The 27640-nt window shown below is 40.7% G+C and overlaps 2 protein-coding genes across 3 annotated transcripts in view; one reads left to right on the top strand and one right to left on the bottom strand.

Moving 5' to 3' along the window:
• Positions 1 to 776: 776 nt before the first annotated feature.
• LOC118022241 lies at positions 777 to 26276 on the bottom strand. Its single transcript, XM_035022903.1, has 2 exons — positions 25592 to 26276; positions 777 to 886 (listed from the first exon to the last, which is right to left on the bottom strand). The coding sequence occupies exons 1-2, from the start codon at positions 26136 to 26138 to the stop codon at positions 864 to 866; spliced, it is 570 nt and encodes a 189-aa protein (XP_034878794.1). The 5' UTR covers positions 26139 to 26276; the 3' UTR covers positions 777 to 863.
• Positions 26276 to 27640, top strand: part of FBXW7 (F-box and WD repeat domain containing 7) — a 220775-nt gene continuing 219410 nt past the window's right edge. For both annotated transcript variants that reach the window (XM_035022897.1, XM_035022894.1), the window contains exon 1: positions 26276 to 27144. The gene's annotated coding sequence lies outside the window, so the exon portion shown is untranslated. The remainder of the gene's footprint in view (positions 27145 to 27640) is intronic.

Here is a 27640-nt window from a genome sequence, read left to right on the forward strand (position 1 = left end):
ATCAGCCTTCTGACTGTCTGAGCCAGATCCTTCTCACACCTGATGCAGTGAGGACAAGGAAACTGGACAGGAATGAACTTTGTTTGAGGAACAGAAAAGTGGCCAACGTGGATGGAGTAAATGAGCAAGAGGAACATGGATGAAGATGAGTTGGGGGAAGGAAAGGAGGGTGTGTGTGTGTGTGTGTGTGTAAGAGAGAGGAAAAGAGGATCCTCTGGGACCTCAGAAAACATGGTAAAGAGATTATTTCCTGGTCTAAGAGCAAAGTGAAGCTATTATAAGATTTCACACAGAGCAGTGATATATCTGACCTACATTCTTAAGAGTACTCCACTTACCAAAGATAATATACAAAAATTATTTCTGCATGAGTGAGGACACAAATGCTAAGGACCAAATCCCAACTCAAATCAGCTTAACCATTCCAAACCATTTGTCAGGAATGCTCATGTATAGTGGGAAGTACAGGGAGTTTAGGTAGGGCTATACCCAGGGGTCCAGAGGATGTCCTCAGATGTTTCTGTTCTCTCTCATTAATTCTGCTTCCCACCCTCTCCTCTGCAACTCTTGAGCCCTGCCAACCAGCGGTACAGCTGCCAGTAGCCCGAGGTCCTCCAAATGGAAGACAGCTTCTGTCTATCTTCAGTTTGGAACAATCTGGGAAAAGACTCAAATTGGTCAGGCAAGAAAAATGTATCTTTTCTTTGACCAGTTACCATGCACAGGGAGATGTTACATTGTCACTGGTCCAACCTGCATCATATACTCACCAGTTGGCAGAGATGAAGTTGGTTTACCATGACATACATCCCCACCAGGATCATGCAAGATTGGGAAGGATTCTCCAAAGGAAAGGAACATTGCTACTGGGAGATTCGTAACCATGCTGGGCAGAGTAGGGAGAAAAAAAAAAAGAAAAAGAAACAACCAGTAAGTGTACTGCATGGTCATTCAATTTACATAATCTTTTTTTTTTTTTTGCCGAGTAATATTCCACTATATGTATATTTTATTCATTTAATATTTTTGTTCAAACTACCATTGTCAAGTTCTCTACTTCACTGAAACAATTTGATTGTTTCATAATTCGGTTGTTTCCAATCTTTTATAATCATGAATAATATTCTATGACCATCCTACGGCATATGGCTTTTTCTATACCTTTTGTTTTCTTCATCTCCAGAAAAGGGACCCTGGATAAAAGGGCATGAGATCTTCTTTTCTTGTTGATACATTTTGTCAAATTTATTACTTTCTAAAAGCTTTCGTCCATGTGAAATGTCAGTAAGCATTCATAAAGCATATACATTTTTCTGTCTTTACATTAATGAGTACCATCCCCTTTTCATTTTACCAGTTTAATAGGTGAAAACGACAAATATTTATTTTGTTCTTTGCTTTGTAAAATCACAACTGCTGGGGAAATTTTGTATTTAAGATTAGTTGTAGTAGCTCTTCTGTAAATGTTCTGCACGTGCCCTTTGCTGATTTATCTAGTAGAATCTCGGTAATTTTTATATCTCTTTATCTGAACTCTTTTTTTTTTTTAAAGATTTCATTTATTTATTTGACAGAGAGAGACACAGCGAGAGAAGGAATACAAGCAGGGGGAGTGGGAGAGGGAGAAGCAGGCCTCCCGCCGAGCAGGGAGCCCAATGCGGGGCTCGATCCCAGGACCCTGGGATCATGACCTGAGCCAAAGGCAGACGCTCAACGACTGAGCCACCCAGGTGCCCCTCTTTATCTGAACTCTTTAAAGTTATTAGTCCCTTCCCATAAGTGACAGTGTTTTCAAGTTTGCAGTTTGCCTTTTTATTTTAACTTTCAAAATTATATTTGCTTTTATGTTGTCAAATTTTTATTTCATCAACTGTTTCCAGGCTTAGAAATTCATATTTTTCCAGCAACTTGAAAAATATTTAATTATATTTTATTTTAGCTCATCTAAAGCTTGATTTTTCTTTTTCATTTCTCTACATATCCCAAATTTTATTTTTTATTTATAATGTGAAATGAAGGTATGAGCTGATTTTTCTCTCAATTGCTAGCTATTCAACCCATTACAGTTTATGAAGTGATCTTTCCTTCCCAGTTGATTTGTGATACAACATTTAATATGTATTTTATGCATGCTAGAACCCATTTATAGGCTATTATGTTCCACTGAGGGGTTTGTCAGTTCAATCCTTATACCAGGACCACAAAGTTTTAATTCTTACTGCTTTTATGTTTTAGTATCTGGTAGGACTAGCTCTCTGCTTCATTTCTCTTTAGGATATCCATGTTATTTTCATTTGGTCATTCTTTCAGATAAAGGTTAGGATAACTTCCAAAGTAAAAAAAAAAAAAAATCCTATTGAGCTGTTCATTGGAACTGCATAAATTTTAAGAGAGAAAACTTCTGGAAAGTATCCAAATGCTAAGATCAGGGTTTTCTCATCAAATAGATCAGGATTCTGATACCCTGTTCTCCTCTGTCTGGTTTGCTCTTTCTTTTGGGGAGCAAAATCATTTGCACGAGGAAGAAATTTCTGATTCATGTGGAGTTTTTATTTAAAATTTGTAATTTAGAAATACTTCTATTGTGGCTGACCTCAGAATTGAAGGTAGGACTTAAATACCATCAGCGGGTTGGACTAAAATTCCTATACTTTTTGTTGTCTCTTTTTAGTTTTAGTGTTTCTACAGATCTTTTAGAACCTAAAAAAAGACTTAAGAGTTTCAGGATGGGGAACCTGACGTGGGGCTGGATTCCACGACCCCTGAGACAATGACTGGAGTGGAAACCAAGAGTCGGTCACCCAACCGACTGAGTCATCCTAGCGCCCCAGTTGTCCAACCCTTTAAGAAGTTTATCCAGTGTCTGGAATCTTGGGGGAATCATGTGTGTGTGTGTGTGTGTGTGTGCACGTGCGTTCATATCTATCTTGAGTAGGCTATAGTTCCCAAACACTATGTTCAAGTTGGAGCTCTCCTGTGTGGGTTAGGATTTAGGGTAAACCCTATTACTTTCTTTTTATCACCCTTTTTTACCACTCGATGCACTGCAATTGGTGTATAGGTAAAGCCGGCTTAAAATCACCAGATTTGGGGGCGCCTGGGTGGCTCAGTCGTTAAGCGTCTGCCTTCGGCTCAGGTCATGATCCCAGGGTCCTGGGATCGAGTCCTGCATCAGGCTCCCTGCTCGGCGGGAGGCCTGCTTCTCCCTCTCCCACTCCCCCTGCTTGTGTTCCTTCTCTCACTGTGTCTCTCTCTATCAAATAAATAAAATCTTTAAAAAAAAAAATCACCAGATTTGAAGAATGAAGGAAGTCACAAAAGCTTAGCCAGAGGATTGGGTATGGAAGCAAGAAGGGGCAGTACTACCTCTCTGTCTTTTTGGTGATGAGAAAGATGTCCTAATTGTATAAGCCTGTGGTTTGCATTGCTTTGTGGAAACATCAAATAAGATACTTCCTTCTCCCCTACCTCACAAAGCTGCATTCAACTGTCTAGAACCTGGAGATCCTTGGACAGTACAGCTTCTGTGTGTGTGTGTCTTTGGGACTATAGCGTATCTCCAATGACTTACGAAGCCATACTCAAGCTTTCTGACTGTTCCAGGAGATCATAATTCTCACATCCATTTATAGACAACATGGATTGTTTCACCTTCAGTTTTACTGGGATGCTTTTCCTGTCTTCACACATTTCCCTAGTCTTTGAATCTTTGTTTTTGTCTCAGTCAACTGTATTTAAATTCCTACTTAATTGTCACACTCCTTAAAGTTTTTATTTTTTCTCCTTTGGCAGGCAAATATTTTCTCTCTTGAAGAATCTTGTGGTCAAGAGAATAAAAAGCTCTTCTTTGTAGTTCTCAGAATAAGGAGCAGTTTCTTTTTTTCTACACTGTACACTACCTAGCGGTGCTTTGGTTGGCACTCAATAGGAATTTATTTACTCAAAATAGATTCTAAAGAATATCAAATTCATTCAATACCCAATACCACATTTATTCAAGTGCCATATTCATTCATTCATTCATCTGGTTTCTGGTAGCTTCTTTTATATTGTCCTGGAGTGGAAGTAAAGGGCACAATAAAGCTTCAAAGAATTTTTAATTAATAGACTTTATTTTTTACAGCGGTTTTAGATTTACAGAAAATGAGCAGAAAGCACCAAAAATTTCCACATACTCCCTTCTCTTTCCCCAGTTTCTCCTATTATTAACATCTTGCATTAGTGTGATGCATTTGATACAACTGATGAACCAATATGGATACATTATTAGTAACTATGGTCCATTACATTACATTACATTACATTAGGGTTCAATCTTTGTATTGTACATTTCATGGGTTTCGGCAAATATGTAATGACGTGTATCCACTATTAGAGTACCATGCAGAAGAATTTCACTGCCGTAAAAATTCTGTGTTCCACCTGTTTATCTCTCCCTCCTTCCCAGAACCTCTGGCAACAATTGATCTTTTACTGTCTTTGTGGTTTTCCCTTTTCCAGAATGTCATATAGTTGGAATGATGCAATATGCACCCTTTTCAAACTGGCGTCTTTCACTTAGAAATATGCACTTCAGTGTCCCTTGTGTATTTTCAACCTACAGACTTTAAAAAATTCATCAATAATATGGATTAAACACCTATCGTGGCTAGGCACAGTGATAGGTGCTGAGTATACTGCAGTAGACAAGACAAGCAAGATTGTTGCCCTTGATCTAAGCTTGAGAACTGTCAGATATTCAGTCCCCAACAACAGCTTTTCCAAGGCAACAAGTATTCTACCTGTCGTGTTGAAGGTCTTCTTGTTCTTCCCTGAGGAAATCATTTGCTTATGTCATCAACTTGAGATCAGTGGTATCCACAAGTGATTTACCAGGTTCCTGACTCACAAGTTCCCTCTCTTTAGTGTAACAGGAATGAGCTCTTCTGGCTCACAACGTAGATTCCGATCTAATTTTGACTACAAAATTTGATGAAGCAAGAGGAAAGAAACTGCCCAAAAAGGAGGTCTCTGCCTGTTTTCTTAGCTTGGAGCATATCTAGATCTTCCTTCCTACCTAATGACTAACATATAGAAATTTAGTTCTGCCTATAGTCAGTAATAAAATCTAAAGTTGTAGTTGAAATTTCAAAAGATAATTTATGGATCACCAGTAATATAGTTGCAAATGAAAATATAAGGCATCCTCCAACTCTTTCATTGGTTTCTTCCCCCCAAACTGGCAAGATGCATCTTGTATGTGCTAGATTTCATTAGATGAACAATATGAGGAATCTAGTCCCAGCCTCAAATCAGGTCTGTTTCATTTAAAAATACTTCACATTTTAAGGGGATTTTTTTTTTTTAGCTTGTTTATTATTCACTCTTAAGATGGAACTAAAGCGATGGATCTCCATTATAGTTGATAGTAGTTTTAAGTTTTCCATGAATGCAGGGTACTATTTATCCTAATTTAAGGTATTTATATTCTGCTAAGACCAATGTTAGAAATAGGCTATATTACCAAACAAAGCAGTATTACATATATAATTAGAAACAATACTGCTGGGGCGCCTGGGTGGCTCAGTTGGTTAAGCGACTGCCTTCGGCTCAGGTCATGATCCCGGAGTCCCGGGATCAAGTCCCGCATCGGGCTCCCTGCTCGGCGGGGAGCCTGCTTCTCCCTCTGACCCTCCTCCCTCTCATGCGCTCTGTCTCTCATTCTCTCTCTCGCAAATAAATAAAATCTTAAAAAAAAAAAAACAATACTGCTAAGAACATGAAAATGTACAACAGATCAGTAAGTTACATTAGAGTTTTTTTTTTTCTCCTCTTTAAGCCTTGAGGTTTTCTGTACTATATAGTGTATTTACAGTCATGAGAACCAAACTGGTTTTAACCAGATTAGAAAAGAGACTACATATGATGACATCATAATGCCTGAAGAAATGAATAATTAAATCTGTGATTAATACACGAACACAATGGGAATACTGAGATACCCTACTTGTCAGCAAATACTTTCACAGATTTTATTTTGAAGTCTTAGACCCACAAAAGAGGACTGTCAAAATGGTTATTAAATCACAAAGAATGTGGACACCCACAAACAGACAATTCTTTTCAATACTACTGCAAGAAAGAAATCTACAACTGAATGATAAAGAAAATCTGGAAAGAGGCTTTATTTATTAATTTTATATTAAGAAATGCATCTATGTATGACAAAAAAGTTCTATACTGAAGATAAGAAGGGGGCATGATGATTTCAATTATTCAGGATGATTGTTATTGATGTAAAAAAAAAGATTTGAAAATGAGAAATATTTAAGGTAATAACTTGTTTTTTCCCTTGCGGTCTGTCTTCACATGCAGGGTGCAGCTGAAGTTCTTCGCCTAGGAGACAATCTGTATCCTCTTAGATTACAAACCTGTTATCATCTCTTTTTCCTTGTTAGTTTTCTATCCTTAGACATCTAATCACAACTGCTGTTTTCTGTCCTTCCTTTATGAGGGAAGTTTTATGTAGAAGAAGCAGAAAATTGTGGTCACGTGAATGGGTATGCACAACCTGCCAGGCCTTAGGATGGGAGCTGCACGGGATACTAAGTCCTTTCATTCAGGCACTGTGGGAATGAGCCAGTGCCACTTGGGGCCCTACTGGAGGCTGAGGCTTGGGAAAAATCAGTCATCCTGATCCTGTCTTCATGTAAAATTTCTGTATCATCAAGTATCGTCTTCTATATTTTGCATTAATTTAAATGTTTTTAAAGCTTATATAAGCTATAATATAAACATTATAAAAATGTTTATAATATCACATGAATATATAATACAAATATTATAAAATGTACTAGATATGGTACATTCTGTAAGATACATTTTTTTAAAAAGTGGTGAAAATCTACATTAAAAAAGACTAAGGAGATGACCACCAAATGCAAAGAGTGAAACGTGATGAGGTGCTGATCTGAAAAATGCTTGATTATTGAGTTTTTTGCTGCTCCCTTAGAATTCGTATCTCAGGTGGGTGTCTCCCTGGCCTCACCCTGGTCCCAGGGCTGGAAAGGACAACGGGGGCAGGGTAAACTGCAGTGGTCCAAGGCGGAGGAAGACGTGTCTGGTTAGGGTGAGAATCCGCAGTTTCCGTAAGAAGACTTAAAGGATGAGGCGGGTTTCTGACTGTCAGACAGTTGAAGGAGGGGGAGAGCACCCGGGAAAAGCAGACATCTCAAGCAGAAAGAACAGTGCGGCCAAGGGCAACAACGGGGCAGCATGAGGTCTGCAAGAGGCAGGCAAGCCGATCAGTCTGGGGATGGAATATGTATAGGTAGTAATGGGAGCAGAAGCTGAAAAGCGATTTAGATCTTTCTGTGACCTCTGTCTAATTCGGGAGGCAATGGCAGGGGGGAGCTACTGAAAATTTGTTCTTCTGTTTTTTTTTAAATTAAAATGTGTTTTCGATGTTTTCTTAATTTATTTTCAAGCACTTACATGGAAATAGTTTAAAACTTAAGGTGTATTTTTGCTATATGCCTCTTCTAAATCCACTGGAAAGGGATAGGAGTGAAACTAGGATATTGGAGAGAAATTCAGGAGTAGGTAAGATGAAGACTTGGTGATTGATAATAAGCACAATTCCTATAGAGCCTGGATTTTCCAGGACAGTCTCAATTTAAAATTTTCTGTCTTATTATTTTCATTTGTACATTCTGCCCCTCCCCAACTTTTTACAGCTTTGTTAAGTTGTAATTGATGTACAATAAATGGCACGTTTAAAATGTGCACTTTTATCAGTTTTGACATATGTTGTCAGCTGTGAAACCATCACCATAATCAATAATGCACATACGATCACCTCAAGAGTTTGCTCAGGTCCTTTGCAATTCATCACTCCTTCTCACTTTCTGCCCCTATCCCCAGGTGACCATCAACTGCTTTCTGTCACCATAGATTAGTTTTCGTTTTTCAGGATTTTATATAAATGGAATTACACAATATATCCTGAATATAGTACATTCTACAAGACATGTTTAAAACAATGGAGGGAAGTTCTAGATTTAGAAAGACTAAAGAGACATAACAATCAAATGCAGTAGATGAAATTTGGTTGGATGCTGGTTTGAAAACACTAGAGACCACACTAGGGAAAATTTGAGTAGGACTGGATCCTACATGACAATAGGGGATAACTCTTAATTCTCTTGGATGTGAAATTGTACTATTTTATGTAAAAGAGTTTCCTAACATTGTGTGTTGAAGCATTAGGTGTAAAGTGTCTTGGTTTTAGCAATTTACATTCAAATGGTTCAGAAAGATAATTAAATAAAGCAATATGGAAACACTTTAACAACTACTGAATCTGCATGGTGGGTATAAGGGCGTTTATAAAATTTCTTCTCAACTTCTGTGTATGTTTGAACTTTTTTTTTTTTATAATAAAAGCTGGGAGAGGGGAAAGGACAGAAAATGAAAAATCAAGACTCTCCTGGAAAAATCTAGGCTATAGTCAATCACCAAGTCTTTTTTCTATTTCTAAATCTCTCAGTGCTATCCTCTCTATATTCAACTTTATCACCCCACACCTGATTTAGAAAAAGCACACATCTTAACTGAGAGCAACAATGAATTTCAACCTTCACCTCAGATCATATATAAAAATTAACTTAAATTTGATCATAGACCTAAATGTAAGAGCTAAAACTATAAACTTTTCACAACAACAACAACAAAAAAAACAGAGGAGAAAATTGTAGTGACCTTGGGTTTGGCACAGATCTCTTAAACACACGCAAAATGCATAAACTATAAAAGAAAAAAATCAATAAATTGAATTTCATAAAAATTAAAATTTAAATTAAAACCACAATGAGATACCCTTGTACAGCTGATAGAATGGATACGATTAAAAAGACTAATGGCACCAAGTGTTTGGGAGAATGTGGAGTGACTGGGGTTCTCATGTACTACTAGTGGGAATGCAAAATGATATAATCACTTTGGACAACAGCTGAACCAGTTCTTAAAAGTTCAATGTATACCAATCAAATGACCCACCATTCAACCCTTAGATATTGACCTAAGAGAAATGAAACCGCTCAAGTATCCATCAACAGGTAAATAAATAAATTGCAATATGCCCACACAATGGAACTCAGCAATGAAAAAGAATAAATTATTGATAGAGGAGGGGAAAAAGTCCTCAGAATAATAATACTGGAGAAAACCTACATAACCTTGGCTATGGTGATGACTTTTTAGATATAACACTAAAGGCACAATAGATGAAAAAAATAATTCATAAGATGGACTTAATCAAAACGAAAAACTGCTTTGTGAAAGGCAATGTCAAAAGAATGAGAAGACAAGCCACAAGTTGGGAGAAAGTATTTGCAAAAAAGCTCATCCTTCATGGCTCTGCTCAATAAGCCCCTCTTCTGAAACCCCGACCTCCTTCTTCCTAACTTCCTAACCACAGAGGCTGAGTGTTTTCAAGCCATATTGCAAATACTACTTCTTTTATTCATTCACTCAAAAATATTTATTGTGTGCATGCCATGTTTTAGGCACTATTCTAGGCATGGAGCATATAGCAGTGAATAAATCACATGAGGTCTCTGGCTTATATTCTAGTGGATACGTATGTGGTGGAGGGAGACTATAAATAAATATAACAGAATTCCAGGTAGAAATACTACTGTGAATAATTAAAAAAAAAACACACACACAATGGAAGAGTAAAGGGTGATGATGTGGTGTGTGTTCTTTTATTTTATTTATTTACTTACTTTGAAGGGCATTTGATAATAATGTATTAGTTTCAGGTATCAAAATACTGCTTTGACTTTTACGTACATTATGAAATAATTACCATGATAAATCTAGCTATCATCTATCACCATACAAAGTTGTTACAATATTATTAACTATATTCTCTATGCTGTACATTCCATCCCCATGACTTTATTTTAAAACTGGAAGTTTGTACCTTTTAATCCCTTGCCCCTATATTGCTCATTCTCCCATCTCCCTCCCCTCTGGCAACCTCCAGATTGTTCTCTGTATCCATGAAACCATTTCTGTTTTGTTTTGTTTGCTCATTTGTTTTGTTTTTCAGATTCCACATATAAGTGAAATCATATGGTATTTGTCTTTCTCTGACTTAACTTCACTTGAGATAATACCCTCTAGGTCCATCCGTGTTGTTGCAGATGGCAAGATTTCATTCTTTTTTACGGCTGAGTGATATTCCATTGGAGGGGTATGTGTTATCTTAGAAAGGAAGTCAGAGAAGGTATAGCTGACAGCCATTGGTGACTCACCCACATCCCTAGGTGCTCTGGAATGATCCAGTACAAGCCAACCTCACTAGAAGCACTTGTGTTCTCGTCTGTGGCTTCTCTTTATCTGAATGAATGTAGGGCAGGCCCATGCTCAGGGAAGAGACCTCAGCCAATGGAATGGGAGGTGAAGGACAAACATCCTAGCTTCCCTGCCTCCTTGGGTGGGACCCCTTTGATGTGTATTCCACATGTTTCCCAGAGATCCCCTATGGGATTGATCTCCAGTTGTCCTCAGCGGTACCTTGCTCATTAAAGTGCTCGGTACAGTTTCCTTCCCTTTCTGTCTTACTTCTCCATTCCTCTGCCGGTACTTCCCAATATCACATTTTACCTTTCAAACATGCCACCTCTACTCAGATCCTTAGTTTTGGAGGAACCCAGCCTAAGTCAGTGGGTCCTAGAAGTGATGCAAGGAAGGAGACGATCAGAATAAGGTACTAGAATTGGATCACTTGCTGGTCAGATGACAATGAAGACCCAGTTGCTATTGATAATCTCTGGCATGTTCTCACATCATTATTACTAAGAGTCTTACCTCTGATGAATTGGGATAGTGTACAAGTGTACGAAAATGCACTGGCCTATAGAATAACTCTTGAACGGCAATCTATGGGGGGCAATGGTAATTATTAGAATTTTGAAGTTGGTTTGTTAGCTGTTAGAGGAGCCATGAAGGAAGAAAATAACAGGCTTAGATCAGGTAACCATTAATTTAGAACATGGTTTGAGAGAAGGCCAGAAATCTTCCCTGGCATCTTTTAAAGGTAGTCTCATCTCCTGTGGACAGAGTAGATAGACTAAGCTGAAAAACAAGACCTCACATTTGATCTTCAGTGCCCAGAAGTTTTCTTAGGCTAAAGTCAGGGACTTGAAGGGGAAGAAGAGGAGACTTGCGACCTCTGATGGGAATGGTTGGGTGGATGGGATTAAAGACTTAACTCCCCAGATTCCTCTGGATACTCTGGGCCAGAATTCTCTGGAGCCCTTCCTCTTGCTAGAGGAAACCAGTGTCTGATTGCCTGGAAATTGTGCAAATGCTTTACTTAGGGCAGATGCCTTGCAAGATGATGCTTGTCTGCAAGATCTTTCCTTGTCTCTCTTTATTGCTTCTAGACCAATAATTGGAAGTCTTATTATGAGCCAAGCAGAGAAATTCTGCTATGTGAAGAAAGGGATTATTCACCAAAAGCACTGCAGCACCTGGCAAATATGTACCAGCAGGAACTGGGAGAATTTGCCTAGAAATTGAACTTAAAGGATCTGGATCAGGGAGGACAGACTATAAGGCTGGATAGGGGAGAGTTTATTCATAAGGGTGCCTTATGCAGTGACTCAAGACTTTATGTCCTAGTAGAATGCCTAGAACTGTACCCAGTATGTTGCAAAACTGGCTCTTTGAAACTTGAAAACAATGATGAGATGGAGACACTGGAATTTATTTTATTTATTTATGTATTTATTTGACAGAGAGAGAGAGAGAAAGATCACAAGCAGGGGGAGCGGCAAGCAGAGGGAGAAGCAGGCAGAGGGAGAAGCAGGCTCCCTGCTGAGCAAGGAGCCTGATGCAGGGCTCGATCCCAGGACCCTGGGATCATGACTGGAGCTGAAGGCAGACGCTTAACTGTCTGAGCCACCTAGGCACCCTCCGATACTGGAATTTCTTAGGAGAAAGATGATGAAGGGGTAAAAAAAATTCAGATAGGTTAGAATTAAGAGTATCCCAATGTTTATAGCAGCAATGTCCACAATAGCCAAACTATGGAAAGAGCCTAGATGTCCGTCCACAGATGAATGGATAAAAAAGATGTGGTATATATATGCAATGGAATACTATGCAGCTATCAGAAAATGAAATCTTGGGATGCCTGGGTGGCTCAGTCGGTAAGCGTCTGCCTTCAGCTCAGGTCATGATCCCAGGGTCCTGGGATCGAGTCCCGCATCGGGCTCCCTGCTCCGCGGGGAGCCTGCTTCTCCCTCTGCCTCTGCCTCTCTCTCTCTCTCATGAATAAATAAAATCTTTAAAAAAAAAAGAAAATGAAATCTTGCCATTTGCAATGATATGGTTGGAACTAGAGGGTATTATGCTAAGTGAAATAGAGAAAGACAAGTATCATATGATCTCACTGATATGAGGAATTTGAGAAACAAGACAGGGGATCATTGGGGAAGGGAGGGAAAAATGAAACAAGACAAAACAAGAGAGGGAGACAAACCATAAGAGACTCTTAATCTCAGGAAACAAACTGAGAGTTGCTGGAGTGGAGGGGGCGTGGGAGGGATGGGGTGGCTGGGTGATGGACATTGGGGAGGGTATGTACTATGGTGAGTGCTGTGAATTGTGTAAGACTGATGAATCACAGACCTGTACCCCTGAAACAAATAATACATTATATGTCAATAAAAAAAAAAGGATGCACTTATTATGTAATACTAGAGAACCCACCAGCTAGCAACATTCCCTGGGAGGGCTCAGAGGATACTCCCTTCACTAAAGTGGTAAGTGTCGTATTCTACAAGTACATTCTGAGAAGCTCATAATTGCTTGTCCTCTAGATCAAGACTGATAAGAGATGCCTCAGAGTCGATGGATGTAACAGGATTCTTGAGGCCCAATTGGCAGCACTAGGCCATCAGGGGCAATGGGATGTAATTATGGTCACATACATCAACATGAATTAATTTTAGGGACCTAACGTTGATGGGGAGGTAGGTGAGTTCCAGAAGAACCCATGAATTGTTTGGATTTTAAAAATATGCAAAATGAAAACGTAAACGTGTGTGTGTGTGTGTGTGTGTGAGAGAGAGAGAGAGAGAGAAAGAGAGAGAGAGAGAGAGACAGGTTAGTAAACACAAAACTAGAATAGGGGCGCCTGGGTGGCTCATCCATTAAGTGTCTGATCTCAGGGTTGTAGGATTGACCCCGAGTTGGGCTCCTCGTTCAATGGGGAGTCTGCTCCAGATTCTCTCTTTCCTTCCTCTGTCCCTCCCCACTACCTAAAAATAATAGACAAAAAAAAAAAAAAAAAAACTTTAGAAAAAAACTAGAATAATGGTTTGGAAGGAAGAGAGAAGAGAATAGGGATGGAAGGAGATGTATAACAGGACTTCTATGATATTGGTAATATATTCTATCTCAAGTCAGGTTTAAGTACACAGGTGTTCATTTTATTGTTATTCTCTATACACATAAATTACACATTTTGAATGTATTCAATATTTAACAAAAATAATTTAAAGAAATAAACATAAAAGCAAATATAATTTTGAAAGTTAAAATAAAAAGGCAAACTGCAAACTTGAAAACACTGTCACTTATGGGAAGGGACTAATAACTTTAAAGAGTTCAGATAAAGAGGGGCACCTGGGTGGCTCAGTCATTGAGCATCTGCCTTTGGCTCAGGTCATGATCCCAGGGTCCTGGGATTGAGTCCCATATCGGATTCCTTGCTCAGTGGAGAGGCTGCTTCTCCCTCTTCCTCTGCCCCTCTGCCTGCTGGTGCTCTCTCTCAAATAAATAAATACAATTTTAAAAAAATTAAACAAACAAAAATCAAGAGTCGCCTGCCTTTCGCCTCATCTAATGTGGCTTCCTTAGAGGCAAATACTTTCAACTCTTCAGGTGCTTTTTCCTCTTAGTATTTGCATCCAAATAACATGCTGATACAGATATGTCATGATTTTTCAAACCAAGAGGTCATCTATTAAGTTCCTATTACTAAAGATGAGTCTTTAATTATCTCAACACACACAGACACAGAAATATACCATTATCCCTTGCCCTACATCTTTAAAAAGTTTTATCACAGTCTTTGATACTTTTCTTCTTCTGTGTTATCTCAGTTTCCTCCAGGTTAAGTTTCTTTACATTCATGTTCGACTTTCTTCAAATGTTCGGGTGATCCTTGTCTTTTTATTCATACTTAAGGAAAAGCCTGTTTTCTGCTTTACCCTGCATTTTTTGCCTTCAGAGGCAACTAATGATTTCAATTTTGCCATTTTCTAGGGTTCCATATCAGGAATTGGCTGGTTATTGCAGGACACTCTGCTGCAGAAAGTTAGGTTTTAGCTTTCTTTTCTTGAAGTGAGTTGCTCCTGCCTACTTACTATCTTCTAGAATTTCCTGACATCTCTTTTCTCCTATTCTATCTCCTGTTCTCTTTGTACTTTTTATAACTTTTTATTCCTTTACTATTATTTGAGGGTTTTTTTTTTTAAAGATTTTATTTATTTACTTGAGAGAGAATGAGAGCGAGCGAGCACATGAGAGGGGAGAGGGTCAGAGGGAGAAGCAGACTCCCTGCCGAGCAGGGAGCCCGACGCGGGACTCGATCCAGGGACTCCAGGATCATGACCTGAGCCGAAGGCAGTTGCTCAACCAACCGAGCCACCCAGGCGCCCATTTGAGGGGGTTTTGAGAGGAAATAGAGAACAAACATTTCCAATGTTGCCTTTTCTTGGATTTTTACTATTAGTCAATAAGTAATGGTTAGTATCAGCTCAATGCAAATGACTACAAATATCTGTGAGTAACTATTTTTCCAGGTGTGTCTGTCAGAACCTCTTTTATATTGAAAACCTCAGCTTGTGTTATGAGTAATAAGAAGAATATGGTATTTCATACTTAAGTATCACTTATTTTTGAAGACGTTCATGCATAAAGCCAGGTGAGGAGGGGAAGCAGACAGGGAGAAGGACCAGTGTGGAATCAAATTCTGAGCAGGCCGAGGAGGCCTTCCACATGGTATGTGGTGGCAAGCCTGGGCAGGAGGAAGAGAAGATCCATGTGGAGGGGTGGCATGCCATGAGAGGGTGGGGGCAGATCCCAAGCAAGGTGAAGAGGGCATCCATTCTGTGGGGTAGCCTGTGGTAAGGTGTCAGAGCCCAGGTTTGTTGAAGAGGGTGTCTGACCGTGGGGATAGCCTGGCACAGGGGGCCTCACACAAGCAGCTGAGGAGGACAGCTTCATAGGTAAGGGGGCAGTGGCAGTGGCGTGAGTTTGATTATAAACCAAGGGATGGATCAAATAAGTAAGCATATTAAGGATAATGCAAGTCAGGTTTCTCACCCTAGGAGAATGAAGTCATATATATGGAAAAGGAAAAAACTAGAATAAACCCCCAGGTGTTGGATTGGAATTAGATATTATCAGTGTGAACTCATGGATTACACTGTATCCACATTTATATGGCACCAATATTGATATATAAATACAGATATAAATGTTTGTACGTGTGTGTGTATGTGTGTGTGTGTGTACATGTTCCCTAGCTCAGTCGATCAAGAGAGTCTGAGAGCTGTGAACTCAAATTGCAACCAGCGGACCCACCAGATTGTGGTTTCTAAATACCATTCACCACTTAAAGGAACCAAGCTCCTCGGTAGGGTGCCAGATTTATCATTTAAAAATATAGCAGATACTTAGCAAATAAGAAATTATTGCGTGGGACATACCTAGGCCAAATATTTTTTCATTATTTATCTGAAATTCAAATTTAACTGATTAACCTTTATTTTGTTAGGTAACCCCTATTCCTTGGAGAAAGGGCCATGCCCAACACTGGGGCAGAAAAAGTACAACATGAGTCTGAAACATTTTGTTGGGCTAGGAAAAAAAATACTAAAAGAATGATGGGACAAAATGACATAGAAGCCAATTTGGAGGGGTTCCCACTGGCCCAATATAGGACAACTTAAGCATCAAAATAAATAATAATAGTAACAGATTATAACTCATTAATCAAGAGAGAGAACCATGAGCCTATAATGATATCAATAAAAGAATAAAATGACGGTTTGATGAGGAATAAGATATTTATTTAGAGCTAAAGTATCTCCACAAAAGTATCCTCACAAAATTAATAGTTATTAATTCCAAATGGAAAAAATAATAACTTTATTTTGGAGTTACCTAATTGTGGAGAAGACTGACAGACATTATTTTAATCAAATGATTAAACCAATTGAGCGGCACCCAGTAAAATGCAATAAGAACAGCACTACTTTGGTGATATTTTTGCTAAACAGAAACACACCCAAGTAAAGGAATGGTCTACAAAAGAACTAACTAAACTTCAAAAGTATCAAAGTTGTGCAAGCCAAAGAAAGACTGAGGAAACATTTCAGACTTAAGGAGATTAAAGAGATGTGACAATTGAATGCAGCACACATTCTGAAGTGTATCCTTTATTTTGCTATCAAGGTTATTACTAGGACAACTTATGAAATTTAATGGGGGGAGGGGTCCCAGGATTAGGTGGTAGGAATCATCAGGGTTAACGTCCTGATTTTGATGGCTGCACTGTGATTATGTAGGAGAATATCCTGTATATACCCGCTTAAGTATTTGGGGGTGATGGGACATCAAGTTGGCAATTTATTCCCAAACGGCTCAAGACAAAAAAGTTCTCTAAACCGTACTTACCACTTTCCTGTAAGTTTCAGATTGTTTGAAAATAAATAAAAATGGTTATTTTTGGTTTTAATAAGGAAATGAAAATTTAATCGTTCTTAGACATAGGTCTAAAAAAAGAGCTTTAAAATGCCACTGATATGATGTCTTTTGCAATGATGATGTAAGAGACTAAAAGCCAACCATCTGGAGATCACAAATTCATTTATTTTAAAATGCTCTTGAAATTAAATTGCTAGGATTTTTAAGCTGTTACAAGAAGCAAAAAAGAAGATTCTACATATTATTGATATTTGTATGCAAAATATTAAGGAAAATTGCTATTTCAAATAAAAACACATTGTAGCTATTTCTGGGGTTTAGAGAATGGCATTTCATCTCTGAAGTACATGGTCCTTTTAAGAAAAACATCTCTAAGGGTGTTATGGACTGAACATGTTGATATCTTATTACTGTCCCCATCCCCCCACCATTCCCACGCAGCCATGTGACGGTACTAAGAGGTGAGGCCTTTGGGAGGTAATTAGGAGTAGATGAAGTCATGAGGGTGTAGGCCTCATGAATGGGATTCATACCCTTATATAAGAGTTAGGAGAGTGGTTGATGTTCTCTGTTCTCCATGTGAGGGTACAAAAAGTCGACAGTCTGTGACCTCTAAGAGGGCGCTCACCCAACCATGCTGGCACCCTGGTCTCAGACTTCCAGCCTCCAGAACTGTAAATTCCTGTGGTTTATGAGCCACCCAATCGATGGTTTCTTGTTATAGCAGACAGGACAGACTAAGACAAAGCGTGTCAGACACTGCTAATTTCCTACTCCTTATCTGTTCTTCCCATTTTCCTTATTAATGGAATTCCAACCTCACTTTGGGCCACAATGCCCAGCAAAAAGACTTCTCAGCCTTCTTTAGATCTAGGCATGGACCCAAGATACCTTTCTATCAGTCAGACCTAAACGGGAATGTGCTGGAAACATTGGGGAAAGAATCAGTGTTTCCTCAAACAGGCACCACCCTTTCCTCTTCCTTCCAGTCTGCAATTTAAATGTGACTCCTGAGGAATGGCTGCCCGCCCATTTGTGACTCATTAGACCACAGGCTTGATAATAAAAGTCAGTGTGGCAAGGATGGCCATGAAAGCAAAGCAGCCTGGGTACCTGATGGTATTATGAGCTGCTATGCCAATCTTGGATTCCCGACCAGAGGATTTCTCACGAAGGGAAACAATGAATCCTCTCAATGTTTATGCCACTTGGGTTTTCTGTTATTTGCATCTGTGTACATTATTAATAATGGGTTTGAAGGGCTTTTTCGTGAGAGGTGGAGACCCAAGAGAGTTGAATGATTTGCTCAATGAAATAAAAGGAATCTTGGATTTAAGGAGATTGTTCTGAAGGGATGTGAGGAGAATGTGGGGGTTAGAGTAGCAAATATAGGGTGATGGGAAGAGACCTAAGGAAAGACATACTCAGTGAAAGAAATCCTTCAGGTTGCCGTTGGCCAACAGTTTTAGGAAAAGTTATATCTGACATTGATTTTGAAGTTGTTTCATGTAGTATAAGTTGGTTCTTATACTATGATAACCACTTGTTACCTCTCAACCTAAAAGTCCACTACATAGAACAGTCTCATGTTGAGGAATTTAAATAGTAGTGTCCAGCGCAGGGCACAGCCTTGAAATAACTTGAACAAGCCAGCTACAGCGGAGAGAGCTGGCTCTGAACTTTTCATAGCATATAAGATGGTAGGCCATGACATTTTATTTGGTTATTAAAAGAAATGTCAACCCTGGAATAAAAGGCTGAAAAAACTGAGGATTTCTTCATCTTTTAAATGGCAGCCCATTTGTTGAAAAGGCAGCCTTAAACAAATACCTGAAGGGTAGTGGTGTTCTGATATGTGGTACTTCTTTCACGGAAGAATCAATCCCTAGAGTTTTTGTTTTCTTTTCTCTAAAAGTTCTTTTATAGTTTGGATTGGAACTCAGAACTCACGTTTCTATAAAAACAGTTGAACAAAGGGGGGGAGGTTGCATTCTTATGTCAGGTCGCAAAAGCTTATATAACCCAACCTCGCTGGACCAGAATATTAACACAATGACTTGCTATTCTTTATGTTTCTAAATGCAAACTTGGTATTAAACTCAGAAACTTAATACAACTTTACATTCTGCTCAGTTCACTGTCTGATTGAGGTCAGATAGAACTCCTCTACGCAGTAACTAAACAATCTGAACTCCTGTGATACATGTGATCCGGTATCTTAACATCCTTTGCTTTTAAGCGTTGTAGACAAGGGAGAAGTCACAAGCTGATTGTCTCACAGGAGACTTTAGAATCAAGCCTGGGAATGACCCACTTTACTTTTGCCCACATCTCCTGGCCAGACCAATTACATGGCCCCAGCCTAATAGCAAGGGAAACTGGGAAAGAGTCTTCCTATGTGGTAGGGCGAGGAATAAGGAATGTGGGCATCTTGCACCTATGTTGCAGAGTTTTGTGAAGATTGAACAACTGCACATTCTAAACTCTTGACAAATGTTATGCCCCTTTCTTCCTTTGGAATCAGCTGTGTAATACTCGTGGTGGTGGGTTCTGATGCTAAGGACTCCTAGTGAAAGGGTTTTGGTAAAGGAAATCAGGTGCAGGTTCTGGGAGAGCTAAGAAGAGGTTATGGTAGCCTGAAAGGTGGGTAGAGAATAAGAGAAGATAAGAACTGTGCAGTTAGATGCTCTGGAAGGGGTTTCTAGAAAGTTAAGACAGATTCAAGGAGAGGGAAAAGGGGTAATAAGGGTTTTGGACGGGAGAAAAAGCAGAGCTTTCCAGGAAAAGCATGGTGGGGCAAAGGTGGAAGGAGGCAGTGTCTAAGAAAATGTTATAGGTTATTTTCAGAAAATAGGGGAATGCTCAGTATCTCAGTGAGTGAGTTCCCCATTTATTAAAGCTGCACTAAGTGATGTCAAAGGTGAGTGAAAAGCTACTGAATAAAGGGAGACCATCCTCCACTAAAAATATATAATGCTCTTAAACTTAAAATATAACATTGTTAAAGAGAGAAATGACAAAATGTAAAACAATTATTTCCAAGTGTTATTGGAGAGTCCAGTTTTTAGTTTCTCTAAAAATATTTACATTTAAATATGACTGAAGAATGCAATGTGTGAAACTTGATTGGATCCAGGTTGGGGGAGGGCACAAGCTATGAAAAATATTATACTTGAAATTTGCTAAGAGAGATCTGAAAATGTTTAAGTGTCGTCACACACACACAAAGGTAACTATATGAGGTGATGGATGTGTTAACTAACCTTATTGTGGTAATCATTGCACTATAAGTATGTCCATCAAATCATCACGTTGTACACCTTAACCTTATACAGTGTTATTTGTCAAGTATAGCCCAAAAAACTGGAAAAACTATTTGGGACAATTAGGGAAATCTAAATATGAATCATATATTTAGATATAGGTTTTTGTTAATTTTCTTAGGTCAGATTAAAGATTGAGGTTAGGTATATCCTTTTGCTTAGGTGATCCCTGCTGAAGTACTTGGAGAGAAGCCACATGATGCCTGCAACTTAGTTTCAAATGGTTGAGGAAAAAGTGCTTAAAGCAAATATAGCAAAATGTTAACAATGACTGAATCTAGGTAAATAAACATGCATTATAGTACTTTTCAGGGTTTATTTAAAAAAAATAGTCATAATGAAATTCTGAAAAATGACAGTAAGATTGAAGGTTCTAGCATATGATCATTTATTTGCTTACCAAGAGAATAAAAGTAGTCACCCATTTACTTATAGATCATCAGATGGTAATATAGATCAAATAGTTTTAGATGGTAGTGACTGGAGTCAAGTATCAAACCCAGCACATACTAGGGAGTAGACTGTGGGCTCTCTGAAGCTAGGGATTAGGTCTGTTTCACCATTATATGTTCAGCACTTGGTTAAGTGCTAGGAAGTAGTAGGTGATAAATTTTTGTTCACTGAATTGTGAAGTAATGTGAAAAGTCTATGCTTATGACAGATGTTCTAACACTTTCATACTTTCTATATATCCCTGCATTTTGGAAGTATGGTAAAAATAGACAATATTTATGTATCTGGTACCTTTGGCAACTCCCTACTGTTAATTCGGTAACTCAGCTTTGAATTTCAAGCCAGAAAATTTTAAAGCCTTTGCTCTCCAGGGTTAAGTTACAACCAATCCTATCTTGGTAGGATTTTATTAGATAAAAATACTTTGTGACTATTAATGACAAAACCAAAGGAAGGATTTTTCTGAAACTCCGAGGTTAAACTATCAAAGATTACAAGTGATTTATTTTCTATTAAAACTAGTAGTCATCTATAATTCATTTTTACAATCTTTTTACAAGTCCAGTTGATGGTAAAGGCAAATATAGGGGTGATCTCATCAAGCAGTTGATAGGTTTTCTAGGCTGATTTTTTTTTTGGATTTACAGATGTCATTATATTCTGATAGTCAACATTTTTAACAGCATTATGAAATTATTAGGGAGCTGAGCACTAAATACAAGAGTCTTTCCTGAATTATTTGACACCACTAACCATTGCTTTCCTTTGCGTAATAATTTTCTCAGATATTAAGGAAGCATGATGGTTCTCTGAAGAGGCGATGCGGGCTTAGTGAAGGAAAGAGTGGAGAAACCTTATTTTTTTTAAACCAAGTATCCAGGGGCCCCATTGGTTAAACGTCTCCCTTTGGCTCAGGTCATGATCTCCGGGTCCTGGGATGGAGCCCTGCATTGGGTTCCCTGCTCAGCAGGCATCTGCTTCTCTCTCTCCCTCTGCCCCTCCCCACTGCTCATTCTGTCTCTCAAATAAATAAAATCTTTAAAAAAAAGGGTATTAAAACAAGTATCCATGTAATCCCTTTTTAGAAATTATAATAATCTTTAAAAATTGTATTTATTTATTTTTATTTCTATCACACTTAATCTGATCCTAAAGCTGTTAGGCTTAAAATGATAGAATAAGAGGTTTGCCATGTGGTAGTGAACAATATTCTATAGACCACTGGTCTATAGATCTATAGGTCTATAGGTCTATTATTTACTGCTCCAGAAGACCGAGTCAGTGTGATATAATGGCAAGCATACTTACTGGAAGACTTGGGGTGGAGTCCAGGCATCCTCTTTACTTGCTTTTTTTGACCCTACGTAAAATAATTTCTCTGGGTCTCATCTTAAGATGAGAAATCAGAAAATATCACTGATTCTACACAAAGAACTGACAGATATGGAAATGATAAAGACGACCAAAGAGAATATGTTGGGGAAATTTGCCAGGTAGCAACATGTATGGTGTGTATTTGATATTACTGAGTGAAATTAAAAAACAAAGAAACCCCAATAAATCATTATTTTAGCAGGAACTTCAGAAATAAAGAGAAAGTCACTGTGACTTTTATAAAATGAATGAAACTGGGAAATGAAAAAAAACAAACAAACCCTGTGCTGGGGAAATAATCTGTTACATAGTTGCCTATAACATACAAAGTAACAAAGAACAGAAACGAGTTACATAGATTCAAGAGAATAAAAATCTCTTTTACATACTTGAGGGAAACAAAATGAGAACAAAACCCAAAACCACCATGAGAAATTCCAGCATTGAAAGTTGAAAGCATGGGATTATTTTGGAAGGTAAAAAATAAAATAAAATATAGTCTTGTCCTTTTTTTCTTAAGATTTTATTTATTTGAGAGAGAGAGAGAGAGTGAGCACAAGCAGGGGGAGCAGCAGAGGGAGATGGAGAAGGGAGCCTGATGTGGGGCTCGATCCCAGGACCCCAGGATCATGACCTGAGCAGAAGGCAGGCGCTTAACCAATTGAGCCACCCAGGCGCCCTGAGTCTTGTCCTATATTTAAGAAGTTTAAAATCAAATTCATAGAAGATAATTAAGTAAGCTATATTTTGGAAAGAACTTTTCCCAAGTATAATTCATTTGGTAGCATTACCTTACCTAAAATAAATTTTTTAAATGTGGACTATAAAAGGATAATGGGAAATCAGGCATGAAAAAGGTAATAACCACTTCACAAGAGGAAATCCGAATGGCTAGTTGATATGTGAAAAGGAATTCAATAACAACATTGCTCAAATCTCAGCAATCAGAGAAATGCAAGTTAAAACCATAATGACATACAACTATACATCCACTAGACTGGCAAAAGGATTGACAATACTGAGAGCGGATGAGGGTGTGGAGCAATGGGGCTCACATACATGGCTGGTGTGAGTATAATCCTCTAGAAACAGCGCCCAGGTATATACCATACAGAAACTGATAAAAATGTGATGGAATATACATACGGAGAATACTCACAGCAGTATTTTTAACAGTCCCAAACTGGAAACAATCCAGATGTCCGTCAAAAATAGAATGGCTAAATAAATTATAGCATATTGCTACAATGGAACACTGCAATTAAAATGAACAAATTACAACTATATGAACAACCTGAACAACATACGGATTAAAAACGACATTGTGCGAAAGCAGCAAGCAAACAGATTACACATTATGTTATTCCATTTAATAAAGTTCAACAGAAAGGACAAAACTAAACAACACATTATTTAGGGATGCATGCTTATGAGAAAACAATAGAGAAAAGCAAGGAAATGATTATCACCAAAGTTAGAATAATGGCTACCTCGAAAAGAGAGGGAAAGAGTTGTGCTCAGGAAGGTCACCAGGGGGGCTTCCAGGATGCTGGCAATGTTCTATTTCTTGACCTGGTTGGCCACAGGCAGGTTTCTTTTATAACTACTTATTACACCGAATAACTGCTGTATGCATTTTAATGTATATCTCACAATAAAAATGCTAAAAGTAATTGAAGACTTTTTAGATGGCATTTCTAGAAATTTTACCAGATAATTTAGCTTACGAAATCTTTGACAGTAAAAACCACTGATGTGGGATGATAAAACACTGATTAAATAGTTTCTCATAATAGCTCGCATTCAAGTGCATGAGAAAAGAACCCTCTACAAATATCCCTTTGTTATATTCTAACATAGCATGCAGATCTTTATCACAAACAAACTGATGAAGCAGGGAAAGAACTGTTACCTGAAATTTCAGATTTTTTGGAATTTTGAACAAACTAGCTGTTTTCTCCTCTGGATTAATAAGAACTAAAGAGACAAGCAGACCAAGTTAGAAATGTATGAACTTCCTCCTCTCTAGTTGCCAGTTCCAGCTGTTTCCTCCAGTTTTCGTACTGGGTGGTGATGTGGGTGGATTTTGCCCAGTAAGTTTAGTGCCGCTATTACTTCGTAAGTAGGTGGATGAGGGCTCTCCTGAGTGCTTTCCTCTCAGTACTAAGGTTCTAAGGTGGAGCCACTGACAATGAAAATGGATCAGGCTACTGAAAAACCCCATGTGGTACAGTACACACTTTTCTGGAGGTGTCCTCTACTGGGTTGCAGAGCTCTGATGTTTGCATTCTTTTTATCCAAAGCACACAGAACTTAAAATCTGAGGTGCTCAGCTTCACAAAATCTCCTAAATCTGGGCATTTTATTCATTCAATTTCCACCAGGAAATCAGGGAGGGGGCAAAACCAAATAGAGATTTATTTTGTAGCCGTGTGGGGCTAGCACTTGGGGGCCAGATTCCCTGTGAGTCTTATTTGGAAGTTACATGGTAGGGCATTGATCATGACAAGGCAGTCAAATCCACAGTAGCTTAAGCAGGATAGCTAACCTGGCTCTTGGAACATCGATTCAAGGACACTTCGGCAAGTGCTGCTTTGTGAGTCTCTTCTTGCTTCTGCAACATCCACTTACCACTCTCATCAATTTTTCTGCAGCATTTTAATAAAAATGAGCCCTTGGATTCACCCAGTTAGAAGTTTCCTTAGTCTACTGTTTGCATATGGTGGTGGTAGAAACTCTGAGCTTCCAAAGTCTGCCTATAAAAACTCGCTCCTTATTCCCTGAAGTGGAAAGACTTGTAATATCCGTTAATGCTGCTTGGAGAGCAGGTAGGGTGTGCCAGGGTCCAGCGACAAGAACTCTGGAATCTGCTTCCTTTCATCATTGCTGCTGCTTTCATCTCAGTCTCACGCTATTCACCCGGACAGGTTCAAGACAGATTCTGAGGATTCTGATCCTTTCATCTTAAAATTTCTTTTCCTAGAGAACTACACTTTCAACCTCATGAGTTTTTATTTGAATTTACTTTCCAGGATAACATCTGTAGGAAAAGCTGCATAATAGTAATAATATTTATTTTAGAAATGAAATAGCTTTTGAGTCAGGCCTGAAACACAGGCCAACATTTCCTGATGATGGTTATGGACACTTACTACCAACCAAGATCAGCTCTCCAAAGCTTCATACAAGCAAGAATAGTTCCTAAAACTGAGATACTACTAACATCTCCTCCTGAAAAAGTAAAAAATCTTGCCACAATCTCCGGGAGGATGGCTTCCTTCCCTTGTCGCGGCAATTCGCCCCCCCCCTTTACACTAAAGACCCAGGTTGTGACTCCGTACTCAAACCGCACCCCTATTTCCTTTCGTGGGGGTGGGGGGGAATAAGGGATGTATCACCACTCTCATCTTTACAACACTACGTAGCTTACAAAACGCTTGCACTTCCATCAACTCCTCTGAACTCCGCGAGTGCGTCGGAGGGAGGCATTCATTCATTCATCAAACATTTGCTCGGCCCGACCACACGTTATCGGGTGCTAGGCTCGCCCTACACCACGGGAAGGGTGGGGCGCTCGCTCCTTGGAGCAGGTGCAGCGGATCAGGCTGTAGGACAAGTTCTCGCTCAGTCTGGCTTTTCGAAGGCCCATTCGGGGCTAAATGCCTCACCTTCGGGTGGTGCGCGCCCGACCATGGCCGCGCGGCCTGGGCCTTCCTCCTTGCTCCCAAAGGAGCAGTCACCACCTGCCCTGGAGGAAACCGCTACAGAGCGAGCTCTCCCCGCCACCGTCGGGTCAGGGGTAAGATCAGGCGGCAGCTTAGGCTCCACTCGGCTCCTCCCCTTCCTCTCTTCAATTCTGACGCGGCCGTAGAGGCGGCGGCAACGGCGGCTAGTCCCGCGGCCCGAGGCGCACCCACCCGCTCGCGGAGCCCCGACTTCCTCTTCCCCTCTAGCGTCATCAGAGCGCGCCAGAGTCACCCAGGGCGGGGTGGTTAGAAAGGGAAAAAAAGGGCAGCGGAGGAAACGTCCCGGCGGAAAGAAAAGGGAGGGGGTGAGGGGAGCGGTTGCTAGGTGACTTGCGTCATCCGGCGGCGCCGCTTTCCTCCCGCCCCTCTCTGGAGTGAGGCGAGAGCCCCGCACAGAGCGAGCGAGACAGCGAGCTGAGCTCCGGGCGCTACCGCCACCGCAGCGGAGAGCGTGAGAGCGAGGGAGCATCCGAGAGACCCAGCCCCCGTGCACTGGCCACCGCCGAGACCTTCGTCCTGACCTGGACCAGCGGGAGCCGCGGCCACCCCTCTTCTCCCCCCCTCACCTTCCCGGCCGGCAGTGGCGGCTGCACACGCCGGAGCCCGAGCCGGAGCCGGCGGCTGGGGGGCAGGGAGGCGGCTACCTCGGGCCGGGACTAGTCAGCTTCTCCGCGGTGAGAAGACGCTGAGGAGGGGCCGGAGCTTCTGTCTCGTCCCGGAGCGCGGGGCGAGGGACCCCCAACGTGTAGGGAGGGGGTCCCAGCCGCAGCGACACATGCGGGAGCCGGGAGCGGGGGCGGCGCCGAGCGGAGCCGGCCGGGTCCCGCACCACGCCGCTGCCTCGGCCACCCGCCCGGGGCCGTAGCATCTTGCCCCAGAGTGTATGAGCCGGGGACCCAAGCTCAGCAACCACCCCCCGGCCGGGGGGGCGGGGACCCCGATGTGAAGCGGCGGCCCCGGCGGCGGGGAGAGCAGGACCGGCGCCGCCGTCCTTTCCTTACCTTCCCCCCCTCCTCAGCCCCCTCGCGGGGGAGGGGGTCTTCTCCCTTGGCCAGTCGCCGGCCCCCCGGCTCCTCGGCAGAGCTCCGGGAGGAGTTCTTAGAGCCCCCTCCCCCGCCCCAGCCCCGAGGGCGGGGGGGACCCGGGGGGCCGGCTGCAGCCTCAGCCCAGAGGAAAACTTTGTAAGAGCAAAATCTGGAGCCTCCCAGACGTGACTGTCCCGGGAGAAGTGGCCCAGGGCGGGCAGAAGACACAGCCTGAAGAGACCCAGGAAGAGGAAAAGAGGAGGTAAGCGGGGCCACTGCCGCCTCCTCTGCTCCGGCAGCGCGGAAGAGACCCGGGTGACCGCCTGGCTTAGAGACACAAGCACCGCTTCTTCCTCAGTAACGCGCCGGAGCCTTCCGCAGCTGCCGCCTCAGAGCGGAGGAGGAAGGGAACCAACCCACTTTCTCAGCGCCACGGCTCTTCCCTAAAGTGTGAGTGGCCGGGGGAAAGGGAATCGAGGGGTAGAAAGTGGGAGGATACCGGTTCGTCCTCGTGGAGTTCTGCTGATGTCTTGCAGCAGTGTTGGGAGTGTATAGATGAGAGGGTGCATTTTTATTTTTACAGCGGGGAAAAGGTATTGGGTAGTCCTGTGTTTTATAATATTTTAGCTCCTTGTACGTGTAATGTGCAAACTTACAGGTTTCTCTTAGAGGAGTTCTGTCTTTATCCAGAGTGGACACTTGCGCCTTTCTGGCCAGTAATTGGCAAAAGGAAGTTGAGGAGGCCAAAGCATATGTGCACACAAAGGACATCTCTGTAATACACCTTTTCCTGGTACACCGGGTGTGAAACAGTGCTGTGGTTTTTGTTTCGGGGCAGCTCTTATTAGGGTTCTCAAGAGGGAACCTTTTACCCTGTGAACCCCTGAAAGTAAAATTCCTTTCTTACTTTGCAGTCTTCCTTGAGAGATTTTCATTTCAGTACCTG

The sequence above is a fragment of the Mirounga leonina genome, unplaced genomic scaffold, assembly GCF_011800145.1.
Source record: "Mirounga leonina isolate KUSES-001 unplaced genomic scaffold, KU_Mleo_1.0 Mir_176, whole genome shotgun sequence".
NCBI classification, from domain to species: Eukaryota; Metazoa; Chordata; class Mammalia; order Carnivora; family Phocidae; genus Mirounga; species Mirounga leonina.

What these genes read in the sequence shown, in the direction of transcription:
- LOC118022241 (XM_035022903.1), bottom strand. Translation starts at nt 26,138, where the DNA reads ATGCTCCCTCGCTCTCACGCTCTCCGCTGCGGTGGCGGTAGCGCCCGG. An exon ending in CGGGCGCGCACCACCCGAAG is followed by an intron (nt 887 to 25,591) that starts GTGAGGCATTTA and finishes TACTCTGCCCAG; the next exon opens with CATGGTTACGAATCTCCCAG.